At 40.0% G+C, this 14,169-nt stretch overlaps 1 protein-coding gene across 1 annotated transcript; it reads right to left on the bottom strand.

The window, feature by feature from the left end:
• Positions 1 to 3,396: 3,396 nt before the first annotated feature.
• On the bottom strand, positions 3,397 to 4,806 carry LOC112198820 (phenolic glucoside malonyltransferase 1). Its single transcript, XM_024339928.1, has one exon. It carries the CDS (start codon positions 4,804 to 4,806, stop codon positions 3,397 to 3,399), a length of 1,410 nt encoding a protein of 469 aa, XP_024195696.1.
• Between the last annotated feature and the right edge of the window lie 9,363 nt (positions 4,807 to 14,169).

Genomic DNA, 14,169 nt, shown 5'->3' with positions numbered 1-14,169 from the left:
CTTTTTTGTTGAACGAAGTTGAGCTTGAACTAGGCACGACTTGGCTCATTTACACTAATTTAAATATCTCTGAAAATATAATAAAAAAAATTCAAATATAAATAGAAAAAAAACAACAAAAATAATTATAGTTTTTGATAAAAAAATAATAATAAACAATTATATTTTTGAAATAATAGTAATTCTTTTGATAATAGCGCATGCCAAGAAAGTCATTACATACCCACCCGCTGACACATAACAATGGCCAGAACAAGGATTCGTGGATGAGCCACAGTGGTACATAGGATAGACCAACTATATTTGAACTTATCACTCACTTAAAAGTAAGCCTATAAGCTATGAAAAAACATAGCGAATAGACAAGCCAAACTACACTAGTTAGGTTCCTAATACAAGGAAATTTATTGTAATTAGACAAAAAGCTAAAAACATAGTGTTGGACCAAGGGCCAAAGCCGTAGTCCAAGTTAAAGGCCCAGCAACTCAAAAAGAGAAGCCCAAAACCCTAGGCCCAGCAGGACAGCTGGCCAAGCCCACATTCCAGCCCACCGTGCATGATCCGTGTAGCACCCTCCTCCACTGCAGCCAGCCGCGCCGCCTTTTCGGTTGATCTACACCCCAAACCTCACCAGCCAGATCCAACAGACACCACCGCCGTGCAAACACTTCCGCCAACAAGCTGCTGCCAGATCCCACAGACTTGGCCGCTGCATAACTCCTCAGAACCTTACTCGCTCGGACCATCAGACCATCGCCGCCCTTGATCAGCAGAGTCCATGCCAACACCTATCATCCCGATCAATAGCACATACATGTGTTTGGTAATGGAATGAAGCTCAATTTTCCTTTCCTACACCTGTTAATTTGCAGCCTCCCCGACCAGTACTCGATGCATGTGTTTGGTAATGGAATGAAATTCAATCTCTAGGGAATCTTCTTCGTATTGGTATTATTGTGGTCACCCTACAACAACAAAACAATTAATTTTAGTTAGGATATTTATGGCCCCGATGGACAAAATGTTGCTCATGCTTGATTGATGAAGAATACGTGGAAGCTCAATTTCCACTAATACTGCAAGATACTTGTGGTTTAGTTAGGATTTTGTTGGATTGATTTCCTGTATTTTGAATGCTCGAAATAGATATTCACTCTACGGACATCAAAGTGGTCTACGAAACGGTCACAGGGGGTTACTCAAATAATTTTGGTCTTTGGTTTAAGTACTTGTGGACCTTCATCACATATAAAGCTGCCAGCCCTCGCAATACTTGTGTGGTTGTACCTCAGTTTTCTCCTGTTGTTACCACTACACTGTTAACATTACTCGTTCTTCACTATCAAGTTCATATCATGTGTTGAATTGCAATTGTTGTAGTAGAAGAAGTGATAACCTTTTTCCGCTTCTTCCTTACAGTTATTTATACATATGCCCTAGGAATATATTCAAGTAGCATATGATTTAGTTAGGTCGCGCTTTGGTTTCTTGCATTTTATTGGGATAATGGATAGACCTCATTAGCTATCCGATGTATCTATATCTGTTGTACTTATCAAAATTGCTTATTAATGTACAATTTCTTGTTCTCAAAAAAAAAAATAAAAAAGGGTCCGGCACCCATTTAAAGCTGATGTACGTACTTTTACCAAAGAAGTGAGCAAGTGAACAAAATAAATGAGCAGAATGGATCAACAGTAATAGAGTCTAAAAATTGTTGTGGGAGATGTCTAAAATACGCAAGCTATAAGACGGAGCTGTTATCAGTAAAAACTTAGAGTCGTTATTGTAAAAAGTCAATGTCGTAGTAGAGAATGGAACCTGCCTTTACCTCGTCTTGGACTAGTTAGCTTGTTCTGTTTTCTTTATTATTATTAGGGTTATTATCACAAATGGTACCTGAATTATACCTCAATCTTATCGATGGTACCTGAACTTCAATTGTGATCACAACCAGTACCCGAACTTTTCGATTTCATTTTAAATTGTACCTAGAGCCACCTCTGATCACTATTCAGACTAAAAACGACAAGGGAGGCGATCATAGTGATGATTTTTGATGATTTCGAGGGTTGCGATCATATATAGTGATGATTTTTTGGTAATAGACTTGCCTTGAACTTGTTTTTTTTGTTTTTTGTTTTTTTAGATTTGGCTTTTTTGGCCGGAATAGTGATCGAAGGTGGCCTTAGGTACCATTTAAAATGAAATCGAAAAGTTCAGGTACTGGTTGTGATCAAAATTGAAATTTAGGTACCATCGATAAAATAGAGGATAAGTTCAGGTACCATTTGTGATAATAACCCTTATTATTATTATTATTTTATAAGTAGCTTGTTCTAGCTTTGAAGCATTAAGTTCATGTAGGCGTGAAGCAGAATAACTCAAGGATCTGATCATTCAGTTCATGTAGACGTGAAGCATTCAAGGCATTGATGAAAAGGAGTCCGGAAAGACTATTTACCGGTCAACGATGAGATGAAACAGCTTTACGTATTAAATCTGAACCAATCTGGGCTCTGGATAGTTATAAACTTTGTGCTGCTCAAAGTTTCATCTGGTTACCAATCAATTTCGTAGAGCTTGTTATAAACTTTGTGGGCTTTGGATAGTTATAAACTTTGAAACTTATCCCATATAATGGCTTCAGCTGCTCTGGTAAAAAAAAAAAAAAAAAAAAAATTAATGGGGTATTAGGGAAGACCTCCTTGGAGTGTTTTGGGTAAGTGAGAATTAAAAAAACTTAATGGGATAAGTGGGAAAAAAATCTATAGAAATGGGTTAAATGGACAAAAACCCTTATATATTTAAGAGCAAGTAATGACGACTTAACAAGTAACGGAGTTTGTTCTTAGACAATTAATTTCAAACTTAATTAACCAATAGAAATTGATAACATAAAGGAGTTTGACCATCGTATTCTTACCTGAATGCAATGAGGAAATTTGAAAGAATAAAGCATAATTCTTTATACATGTCATTGCATGCATGCAATGTTTTTTATGTTTTTTTTTTTTTATGTAATTTCTCTTGAATGAATAATGTCGCCTCCCATGAGTTTTTTGGCACAGCAGAGTCATCAAAGAAAGATTATTCTCAAACAAAAAGTTTATTAACGAAAATGAGTTCTCCAACTAGGTTCCAGACCCCGGCGCTTTATGGAAAAGGCAAAAAACAAACAAACAAACAACCATTGTTAAAATACAAAGATCACAATACGCGGTGCTGTAACTCATAATCGGGCCAGAACCCCTGAATTTGAGTCAATCAGCAATAGGTAAAGATAATGCAAACCCAAATTTGTACTCTTGAACAAAAGCTGTATTAGGTAATCATCATTCAATGACATAGCCAAGCACGCGCCCTGAACCACATTTGTAGTAACCGTAATACTCATTACTTAACCCCAAAACCCACAGCAAATAGAGAAGCAAATGCTTCCATACAATCTTTTTTCAAAACCACCCCAATCTCTATACCTCCACCACCATTCTTGGAATCCGAGACTGAAATCGCATCGGTCCTATCTATAGAAACCACCTCAACTTTCTTCGGCCTACCCCATCCAAAGTTGGTATCATAAATCTGAAATCGGTGCGAACCAGCAGTAGAATATATCCCCTCAGCCTGAACCAAGTCCTTCATTTTCGAAAAGTAAACCTCGTGGGCCCCTTTCAAAACCCCATTCTTGTCCAAACCCTTTATAGTTTCACTAATTGCTGTGACCGCCACAACCAACCCATCTTCACCCAATAACTCCTTTACTGCCGCAAACACCGCGACACCCCTCACGCAATTTCCAAAATAGTTTTCAGGTACCGGAGGGTCCAAGCGAGACCTACAGTCCACGCTAAAGGCTTGAATAGAAACTTTGTTGGCTTCTATTTCTTGTGCCTTGACTAAACAAACCCAAGTGTAAGCACAAGCTAGAGAAAACGTTGACAAATGAACATGTACGGGATCAGAAATTTTTTCTAGTACCATCTGCCTCAGGCTTTGTATCTCTGTGCGTGTGAACTCAAAGATGCTTCGAACTGAGTCATCTGGTGGAGCTTTGAATTCCCAAACCTTTACGCTTCTGTTGTTGGGGCCATCCAAGTTTTGCCAAGTGTTTAAGTAGATGGATTCGAGTCCAAGCCCAGTCGGATCATAGATGACCGTTCTATCATATAATGGCTTGAGCTGCTCTGGTAACGAAATATCTGATCCAATGGACAAGCCACTTTCAATCTGTTTGCTGCATGCATGAGCCCACGACTTAACGAACGAGTTCATTGTTTTGCCATCGAGGATTGCATGGTGCATGGCTGTTCCAATGGCGAAGCCACGGCCAGGAAATAGGGTTATTTGCAATGCAATGGCTGCAGTTCGTTCATGAGACGACTCCAATTGGGGAACAAGTGGATGGTAAGCTTTGGATTCGAGAAAGACGTTGTTGCTCGAAAGGTGGTCGAAATTATCAGCAGCGGACTCAGCTAATGTGAGTGAAACGGCGTCGCCTTGGACATAGCTGATAATGGGTGTGTGGGAGTCTTGAGGCCAAGTTAGGTTTCCGGCGAGAGGTACATAGTGTTTGAGAGTGAGGGAGAGCGAGGTTTTGAGATAGGCAAGTACTGCAGAATCAGTACTAGTGGGAGAAGAAGAGGAAGAAGATGTTAATTCATAGAAGTAAAGGTGTTGTACGGGTGGAAACCTTAGCCAGAGCGAGTCAAAGTAGGTCAGTGGAAGGGACAACAGATCTGGTGAGCCTGGTTTTGGAGTCACCCTGCAAATCTCCACTATTTTCACCGAGTTTGGTTGCGCCATTGGGGAAGAATCAGAAGCTTAATGCTTACAGCTAGCTTGTGAATGTCATCTTATACCGAACGTCGTTGTGCTTCTTTTCTCGTGCAATTGTTTCTTTTCTCGTGTAATTGTTTCATTATTGCCCACAATTTTAGATGGTTCACAATTCCACCAAACAAATTAACACCACATGGAATTGCAGACTGAGTTACCATAATACCAGAAGGGAGGCCCCGAATGGGTCCTGCACCACTTAAAGCTCATGTACTCTCTTACTCTCTAACCACTTACCAGAGAAGTCCGCAATAAATAATATGCAAAATATACAGATAATCGGCAGTGAGGTGCCTAAAAAAGAGATACTTTATGCTTTCAATAAACATAGGTTTTTATTTTTATTTTTTTTTAAATTTTTTTTTATGCGATAAACGTAGTTAGGTACAGTGCATACACAAAAAAAAAATGTTAGGTGAACTACTTTTTTAGGTACCACATGCATTCTACCTAATGTCACAGCTGATGTAGCAGAAAATCCGACCTATATATCATAGAATTTCATTAAATGACGTGGCTGTATCATATCAATTATCACATAAGATAAGATGCAAATGATACCTAAATAAATAGTTCATCTAGCATTATATAATTTTGCAATATAAATAGTTCATCTAGCATTATATAATTGTGTATGTCATGTTTGATATATATCCGCACTTAAAAAAAAAGGTACGGATTTTCAGTTTTGACCCACTTTTCGATCATATTTTTACATCTTAACCGTTCAGTTTTTAGGTCCTAATGTATAGATCGCCTCTGCAAAATTTCAGCCAAATTGGTGATCGTTAATGCATCCAAAACAACGATTTACGACAATGTACACTAACGGTTTTGGTTTGGCAGATTCAGTTCGTTCGTGTAAATCGCTGTTTTGGATGCCTTAACGATCACCAATTTGGCTGAAATTTTGCAGAGGTGATCTATACATTAGGACCTAACAACTGAACGATTAAGATGTGAAAATATGATTGAAAAGTGGGTCAAAACTGGAAATCCGTACCTTTTTTTATTAAGTGCGGATATCCGCACATGAGCAAAATTATATATATATATATATATATATATATATATATCAAACATGGCATACACAATTATAAAATGCTAGATGAACTATTTATATAGCAAAATTATATAATGCTAGATGAACTATTTATTTAGGTATCATTTGCATCTTATCTTATGTGATAATTGATATGATACAGCCACGTCATTTAATGAAATTCTATGATATATAGGTCGGACTTTCTGCTACATCAGCTGCGACATTAGGTAGAATGCATGTGGTACCTAAAATGGTAGTTCACCTAACATTACTCTTTTTTTGTGTATGCACTGTACTTAACTATGTTTATCGCATAAAAAATTATAAAAAAATTAAATAAAAAAAACCTATGTTTATTAAAAGCATAAAGCATCTCTTTTTAGGCACATCACTGCCGATTATCTGTATATTTTGCATATTATTTATTGCGGACTTCTCTGGTAAGTGGTTAGAGAGTAAGAGAGGGGGGAGGATTCAATGCACCGACGTGCACTTGCACTGACATAAATAGATTGTTAGATTATATTAAATACACTCTTAGTTTATTAATAAAAATATTAATTACAAATATCAAGGGTTAAGATCATCTTATAAGTGTTGGGTCATTTACACCGTCGGTGCATAGAATAATTTCCAGTAAGAGAGTACATGAGCTTTAAGTGGTGCAGGACCCATTCGGGGCCTCCCTTATGGTATAATGGCTCTGTCTTTATTAAATAGCCTCAGTCTGCAATTCCATGTGGTGTTAATTTGTTTGGTGGAATAGATGGTTCACAAAAAATGTGGGCAATAATGAAACAATTACACGAAAAAAGAAGCACAACGACGTTTCGGTATAAGATGACGAGAAAATATTTCAAACAGTACCCGAACTTAGGCCGACTCCTAACTTCAGTACCTGACTATGCAAAACTATCACTTTGGTACCCCAACTTTGAAGTCTGACCCAAGAATGATACACGCCGTCCATCACAGCGTTAAGTCTTTGCTACGTGGCAAACCATGAGGGCCCTCAAAATATGTCACGTGGTTAGCTAGTTAACGCCGTGATGGACGGCGTGTACCATTCTTGGGTCGGACTTCAAACTTGGGGTACCAAAGTGATAGTTTTTCATAGTCGGGTACTGAAGTTAAGAATGAGCCTTAGTTCGGGTACTGTTTGTAATATTTTCTCTAAGATGACATTCAAAAGCTAGCTGTAAGCATTAAACTTCTGATTCTTCCCCAATGGCGCAACCAAACTCGGTGAAACTAGTGGAGATTTGCAGGGTGGCTCCAAAACCAGGCGTACCAGATCTGTTGTCCCTTCCACTGACCTACTTTGACTCACTCTGGCTAAGGTTTTCACCCGTACAACACCTTTACTTATATAAGATTTTATATCAATTTACATATGTACCAAAAGTTTTCAATGGGGTTAATTATGGGTATTAAATGCAATTATATCTAGCAAGCATATAACTGCTTTTTTTTTTTTTTTTAGGGGAATGGAATCAGGTTCGAATATATTAACGACGTCACTGCGTCAAGGTAGAAGGATTCGAAAATCCTTCATAATACATCTCAGAGTACAATTCAGACTGCAAAAAGCAGAATATCAGAAAAAACAAAAAAACTAATCAAAACTAAAAACACAAAATGTAAAAACCCTACACCTTTTTTTTTTTTTTGAGATGAATAAAAACCCTACACCTGTCTGACTCTAAATCAGAGCAACCAACTTGACAAGCATTGACGCCTAAGACGTTTCTAGTGTACATCGCCACTCATAAACTAGCATACAGCTTCGACCATGGGCAGAACAAAGTGAGAGTACTTATTGAAAACAGGAAAAAAATCAGCTACCTCACAACAGCCCAATCTAAAAGAAGAAGAAAAGGAAAAGGCTAGCCCAGCAGACCCACCTGGCCCACTAACCCACTGCCCTAAACCCAGCCCAAACCCAAGCATGAAGCTAGGATTTCCACCGAGAAAACCGGACAGCAAGTTCAACCTGTCCGGACCACCTCCGAATGCCGCCTGAGCCAATTATGTGACTGTCACCGACTCAGACCACCACGAAGCATCCTTTTCGGTTAACGCTAAGCTCGACAGCCTTCCTTCTCCCTCCGGATCAAACTGTTGACAGCAACCCATCACTGATTTGGAGGACGACCCCAATCCTCCGCCATAGCCTTGGATTAGAGAGAGAACTCTGAGACCCCGACCTCTGAAGCACACAAGATCAGATCGCCACCTCCAACAAGCACGATCCGCCGCAACACACCCTCAACCACCGTAGCCCGTGAGCTGCTGCGATTGGAGCCTTACTGCCTCAAAACGTTTCCGTCGAGCACGCTACCCGAACAACGACTCCACCGAACCCGAAGTCTGCCCTCCGTCCCCTTGTCATCACCGTTCTTGCTGCTTGGTCTGGGACATCGAGGTCGCCGCCATCGCTACACAAAACTGTAGGAGGGTTTCGCAGCTTGAGATCGCTTCGAAAAGCTCGGAGGTCTCCATTGGTTCCATGTCAACCAAGTGAGATTCATAAAGCCTGATACATTGATTCTTTTAACTGCTTTCTTTGTTCTGTATGTGCATAAAGAACTTATGCAAGGCAAAGCTCAATCAAACATGACATATCATGCCAAAAAAAAAAAAGATAAATAAATATATATATATATATATATAAGGGCTGTGACCACTTACCCGATTTTAGGCTAAAAATTGCTCACTTACTCCATTAAGAGTTTTTTAACCCCATTTACCCAATCTAACAACTACTGATAGTTTTGACCATATTTTAATTATTAAATTACAATCATCTCTCTCTCTCTCTCTCTCTCTCTCTCTCTCTCTCTCTCTCTCTCTCTCTCTCTCTCTCTCTCTCTCTCTCTCTCTCTCTCTCTCTCTCTCTCTCTCTCTCACTCTCACACACACACACACACACACACATCTGCTTCCTCACCTAGACCACCGTCTCCTCACCCAGACCACCGCCGTCAAGCCCTACGCCTCGTAGCTTCCATCATCGCCGGCTACCAATGGGAATTTCTCGGCCATCACTGCCGCACTCCATCATCGAGCCTATGCCTCCACCATCGCCATCGTCATACTCGTCTGCTGCAACAAGCTCTGCGACTTCTCGATCTCGTAATTGGATTCGACGACTCGTTGGGGTCGTAGACGGAGAGGAAGGAGAGTCCGAAGGTGGCGCCAAGGAAGTAGGATTTAGATCGGGCCTGGACTGCGAGGCCAGAGTTATTGGTGGTGTCGGCGTCGAACCAGTGGACGGGGACTTGTGGAGGAGGGCAATGCGGCCCTGGCAGTCGCCGATGACGAGGAGGAGGTGGCAGCTGGAAGGATTAGTTGAGAAAAAGTCCCAGCCGGGGGGGGGGGGGGGGAGGGGGGGAGAGTTTCCAGGGGCGGAACCAAATGGTGGGCTATCTAGGCTGTAGCCTAGACAAGAATTTGGCCTAAAAACCCTCAAGTATATGTATATTTCCTTTCAGTCCATACCCAAAGGAAAAAAAAAAAAAACTATCTGGATACTGGAGCTACTCGACTTTAACCCACAAACCCCCAAACCCTTTGTGATAAACCACACTCCCCAAATTTCTGAAATTTCAAATTGCTGGCCATCTTCACATATCATCATCATCATCGTCCTCCTCACCTCTCTCTCACACCATTTTCAATTTCTGTTTTTTTTTTTTCAATTAATTTTGAAATTCCATCAAAACCAGCCAATGTGGAATTTCAATATGGGAGAGTGGAGGTGCCGAGGTGGTGGGTTTCCGTTTTTGCTTCTTTGGGTTTTTGTGGGGGGTGTAATGCGATGAATGCCCAAAAGTTCCAAATCTTCAACTCTATTCCTGCCTAGCTAGAGTGGAGGTGCAATTAGAGTTGCTTTTGTTTGTTTAATTGTTTCATTGTTTGTTTGTTAGATTCTGGGTAGTGGAGGATTTTGATTACAGGACTTGACCTTTTGTGTTCTAGGTCTTCGTTGTTCTTGCTACTTTACACATTTCCATATCTAGGTTTCAACTTTCAAGGTTAGCACAACTTTTGGAATTATTCTGGTTAGGTTCATATCTTTCATGATATATCGCATTGGCTTGAAGCTGTGAGTATATACCCATGCACTTCTATACATTCAATTTTGTACAGAAAGCTATGAGCTGTCATCATTGTACCCAAAAAAAATCTATAGAGAAATTAGTCTAATTTAACTGATTGTCTAATTAGCCTAGACAAGTTTTGGATCCTGGATCCGCCACTGGGGGTTGCTGAAGCTTGCTTCGATTAGGTGCCCAGAGCAAATTTCCGGGTGGCCTTTTTTTTTTTTTTTTTTTTTTTTTGAGAATGAGATAGTCTTCTTCTATTTCTATCTCTCTGAAGTGTTCCAGGATGGAGGAGTTGGCAACAATTGATGGAGGTGTCGGTCTGTTTTCACCACCTCCGTGAAAACCCAAAACAAAACAAATAAAAAAATTACTGGGGGGCAATAAAATGTTTATTAAGGCAATAATAAAATTATTTATTTGGATAAACCTCCGAAAGCTTTCAAAATTCAAACCATCTTCATTTTTCACTAATTATTGATCCCCAATAAACTTGTTATTGAGGAGCAATAATATGTTTATTAGGGAGCAATAATATGATTATTGGGGGGCAATAATATGATTACTGGGTGTTATTGGAGGGTAATAAAATCAAATGCCAAAATCCGGTCACCGGTCGCTGGAGTCCTGTCACAGGAGTCCGAGCCGGCCACTGGTCACCGGAGTTTGGCAAGGTCTCCTATCACTTCTCTCTCTAAGTGACAAAGAAGGAGAGGGCAAAATTGTCCCAAAAATAAATAAAAAAGAATAAAAAAAAATACTTAATTGGGTAATAGAGAAATAATCTCTTAGAGTGTTTGGGTAAGTGGGCAATTTTTAAGCTAAAATTGGATAAATGATCATTTCCCCATTGAATTATGTATTAATTGTTGGAATTCTATCCCCAAACTCTGGTTTCCTAGGAAGAACCGTTCAAAATTTTTCCTACCATTTCTACTACCTTCTTTTACAAATATGTTTAGACACTTAATGGACTGTCAAGATGATACCTGAACTTACAAACTTATCAATGTGATACCTGGACTCATTTTTTCTTATCAGCGTCGTACCTCGGCCCATTTTCCGTCATTGAGCCGTTAAAATTAAGCACGTGCAACGCATGTGACATGATTTTCAAGGGTAAAATTATCTTCTTACACCATTGAAAAAAGGGAAAATCATCCAAACAGTGTCTGAACTTTTCCAGACTATTAATTTTCATACCTATACTTTGAAAAACATCAAAATGGTACCTGACGATTTATGCCCGACCCAATATTCATACCTGAAATCACTAACGATGTTAGGGACGTTAACTTTTCAAGGGTAATTTCGTCCCTTCACTTCCCTAACCCTTTTCCCCCAAATCAGTCTCCAGAACCTTAATTTGGGGAGGAGAGAGCGATGGAGAGGAAGAGGCAGCTTTTGAGATTGGCGTAGTAGACATCGCAGGCTTTGGACATGGTGAAGAGGAACCGGAGCCGGAGATGTCTGCAGCAGAGCACTCAGAACCTGACCACAGAGACGGCGATGGCGCGTGGTTTGGTGGGTTTGTTGAGGGAGTCGCTGAAGATCCCAGCAATGGAGTCGACGGAGCCGGACTACTTCACGACGGTGTTCCGGGCCAAGTTTGGGTCAGTCTCGTCCTGCCTAGGGGGATGAAGGGGAGGAGAGAGGAGGTGGTGAGTATGGAATAGTGGACTCGGCGCACGACAGCGCCGAGGCGGCGGTGGGCGTGGCGGAGAAGCTAGGGGAGAGGAAGTGGAAGGGTGAGGTGTATGCAGAGATTAGGATGAGCTTGTACCTACACCTATGTGGATTGACGTATTCGTGAAGCAGTGGGGCTGGGATTGTTGTGTTGGGAAGAAGAAGAAGAGTGGTGTAGTTAGGTTTAGGTTTTGCGAGCTGGGATTGGTGCTCCGGCCACTGGATTTAAGGCTCCTCCGGCGCGGCGCCGATCTCCTTTACACCGCCTCCCAAGCCTCCCAAGCCTCCCACCAATGGACAAGTTCCGACGATCGAGAGAGCTTTCTCTTTGATTTGGAGCTTTCTCATTGAACTCTTCTTCCGCAATTTTAGTTTCAAGATTTACATTGCTCGATGCAGTGGCTGGGTCCAAGAAGAGTTCTATCAAGCCTAATTTTCTAGACTTTTGTCTTTCATTTTCCATGTTTCTCTAGCAAGAAAATGATTTTGTTCTTGGAGAATTTTGTGTATACAGATTTGATGATTGAGTATGAGCATTGGTAGAACTTTTATTTGTTTGTGTGCATGATTAAAAGGATATTGGGATTCTCTGGGCCAGCTTCCATTGCCATTGAATCAGACCAGCAGCTTGAAGAATCCAATTGTCAAGGATTTGTTATTGTTGTTGGTTTTTGGTGTTGAAAATAACTGATCTTGGATCGAAGAGTTGAATTAGATTTACATGTAACATGTGTTCCTTCTCCAATTAATAGTAAGAAACTTTGTGGCTGGGAATCTGGAATGAAGAAGGAGGAGAGAGAGAGAGATATATTTGCAGAGACTGCAAAACACGAGAAGGAAGATGACAGAATGGTCAAAGAAAAAGTTATTTTGTGCTAAATGTTATATATAATTTTTGTTTGCCACATACTAATACCATGCAAGTATTCTAGTGGTTAGGGCTTTCATTCCCATCTGTGTTGGGATGGGTTTGAGTCTCCCCAACCTCAAAGTTGGGGGTTTATTTTGGAATTTCATTGTTTTAAAATTGATTTACTGTATCAAAATACATGAAGTACCATTTTTATCCCTCAAAATTTAACAGAGTTGACGGCTTTACTGTTGCTAGGTACATAAATTGGGTCGGGCTTAAATCGTCAGGTACCATTTTGTTTTTTTTTTTTTTTAACTTTTTATCAAAGCAACTAAAACCAATTAAGACTGTATATAACCTCTCATTTGTCATTTTCTCTATACGAACTTTTTTAGTTTTCTATTTTGAAATTTTTTATTTTCTATCTTTTTAGATTTTTTTTCCTTTTCTTTTTTGACAAAAAATAATTCACAAATCACAATTATACGATGATCCAACGGTCGGATCACCTAGAGGATCATCTTTACCGATTTATACAATGAACCAACGGTCAGATCCTCACAGATTGCCGTTAGTTTCATCCTCTCAAAATTATATGACGATCCAACGGTCAGATCCTCACGGATCGCCCGTAGGTTCATCCTCTCAAAATTATACAACTATCCAACAATCAGATCCTCACAGATCACCTAGATGATCATCTTTACCGATTTATACGATGATCCAACGGTCAGATCCTCACAGATCGCCCTTAGGTTTATGCTCTCAAAATTATACGAAGATCCAACGGTTGGATCGTCCCGGATCGCCCTTAGAATCATCCTCACAAAATTATATGACAATCCAACGGTCGGATCCTCACGGATCTCCTTTTGAATCATCTTTGCACAATTATACGAAGATCCAACGGTTGGATCGTCCCAGATCGCCTTTAGAATCATCCTCACAAAATTATACGACGATCCAATGGTCGAATCCTCACGGATCTCCTTTTGAATCGTCTTTTCACAATTATACGAAGATCCAACTGTCGAATCCTCATGGGGAATAAGAAAAATTATAAAAATGCCTTGGTTGAAAAAAAAAAAAAAAAAAAAAAGGGGAACCCGTATGGGTAATGGGAAATGGGTTTGGGAAGAATTTTGAGTTAATGGGTTCCAACTGGTTCTAACGGGTTTAGCCCGCAAAAACCGTTAATTTGCGGGTTTTTTGCGTGCGGGCTTTTTTTAGTCCAAATTAATAAACTGGCGGATTTGTGTGGGTTTTTAGGGTGCAGGTATAGTACGGGTTTGCAGGTTACGGGTTTAAATGTCAGGCCTAACTACCCCAAACCAAACACAGTACCCTCTTCATCTCTCCCTCCTGTCTTCCTACCCAGATAAAAAAACACAATGAATGTTCTTCATCCAACCTTCTTCTTCTGCTGTTGCCTGAGCTTCAGCCCGTAGCTACTCATTCCTCTTCATTTTATTTTAGCTTACATTGGAAACAGCATAAACAACAGTAATCCTAGATTCCTAATCAGTAATAATCAAATTAAAATGAAAAACATTGAAAGCTTAGTAGAAGTAGGAGGCTTTGCATCCAAATCCCATTCCATAACAGCAAGAAGAACCAAGGTATTCTGGAAACTAGTACTA

The sequence above is a fragment of the Rosa chinensis genome, chromosome 1 (assembly GCF_002994745.2).
Source record: "Rosa chinensis cultivar Old Blush chromosome 1, RchiOBHm-V2, whole genome shotgun sequence".
In the NCBI taxonomy this organism is placed as follows: Eukaryota; Viridiplantae; Streptophyta; class Magnoliopsida; order Rosales; family Rosaceae; genus Rosa; species Rosa chinensis.
This window is presented reverse-complemented; position numbering and strand designations above follow the sequence as displayed.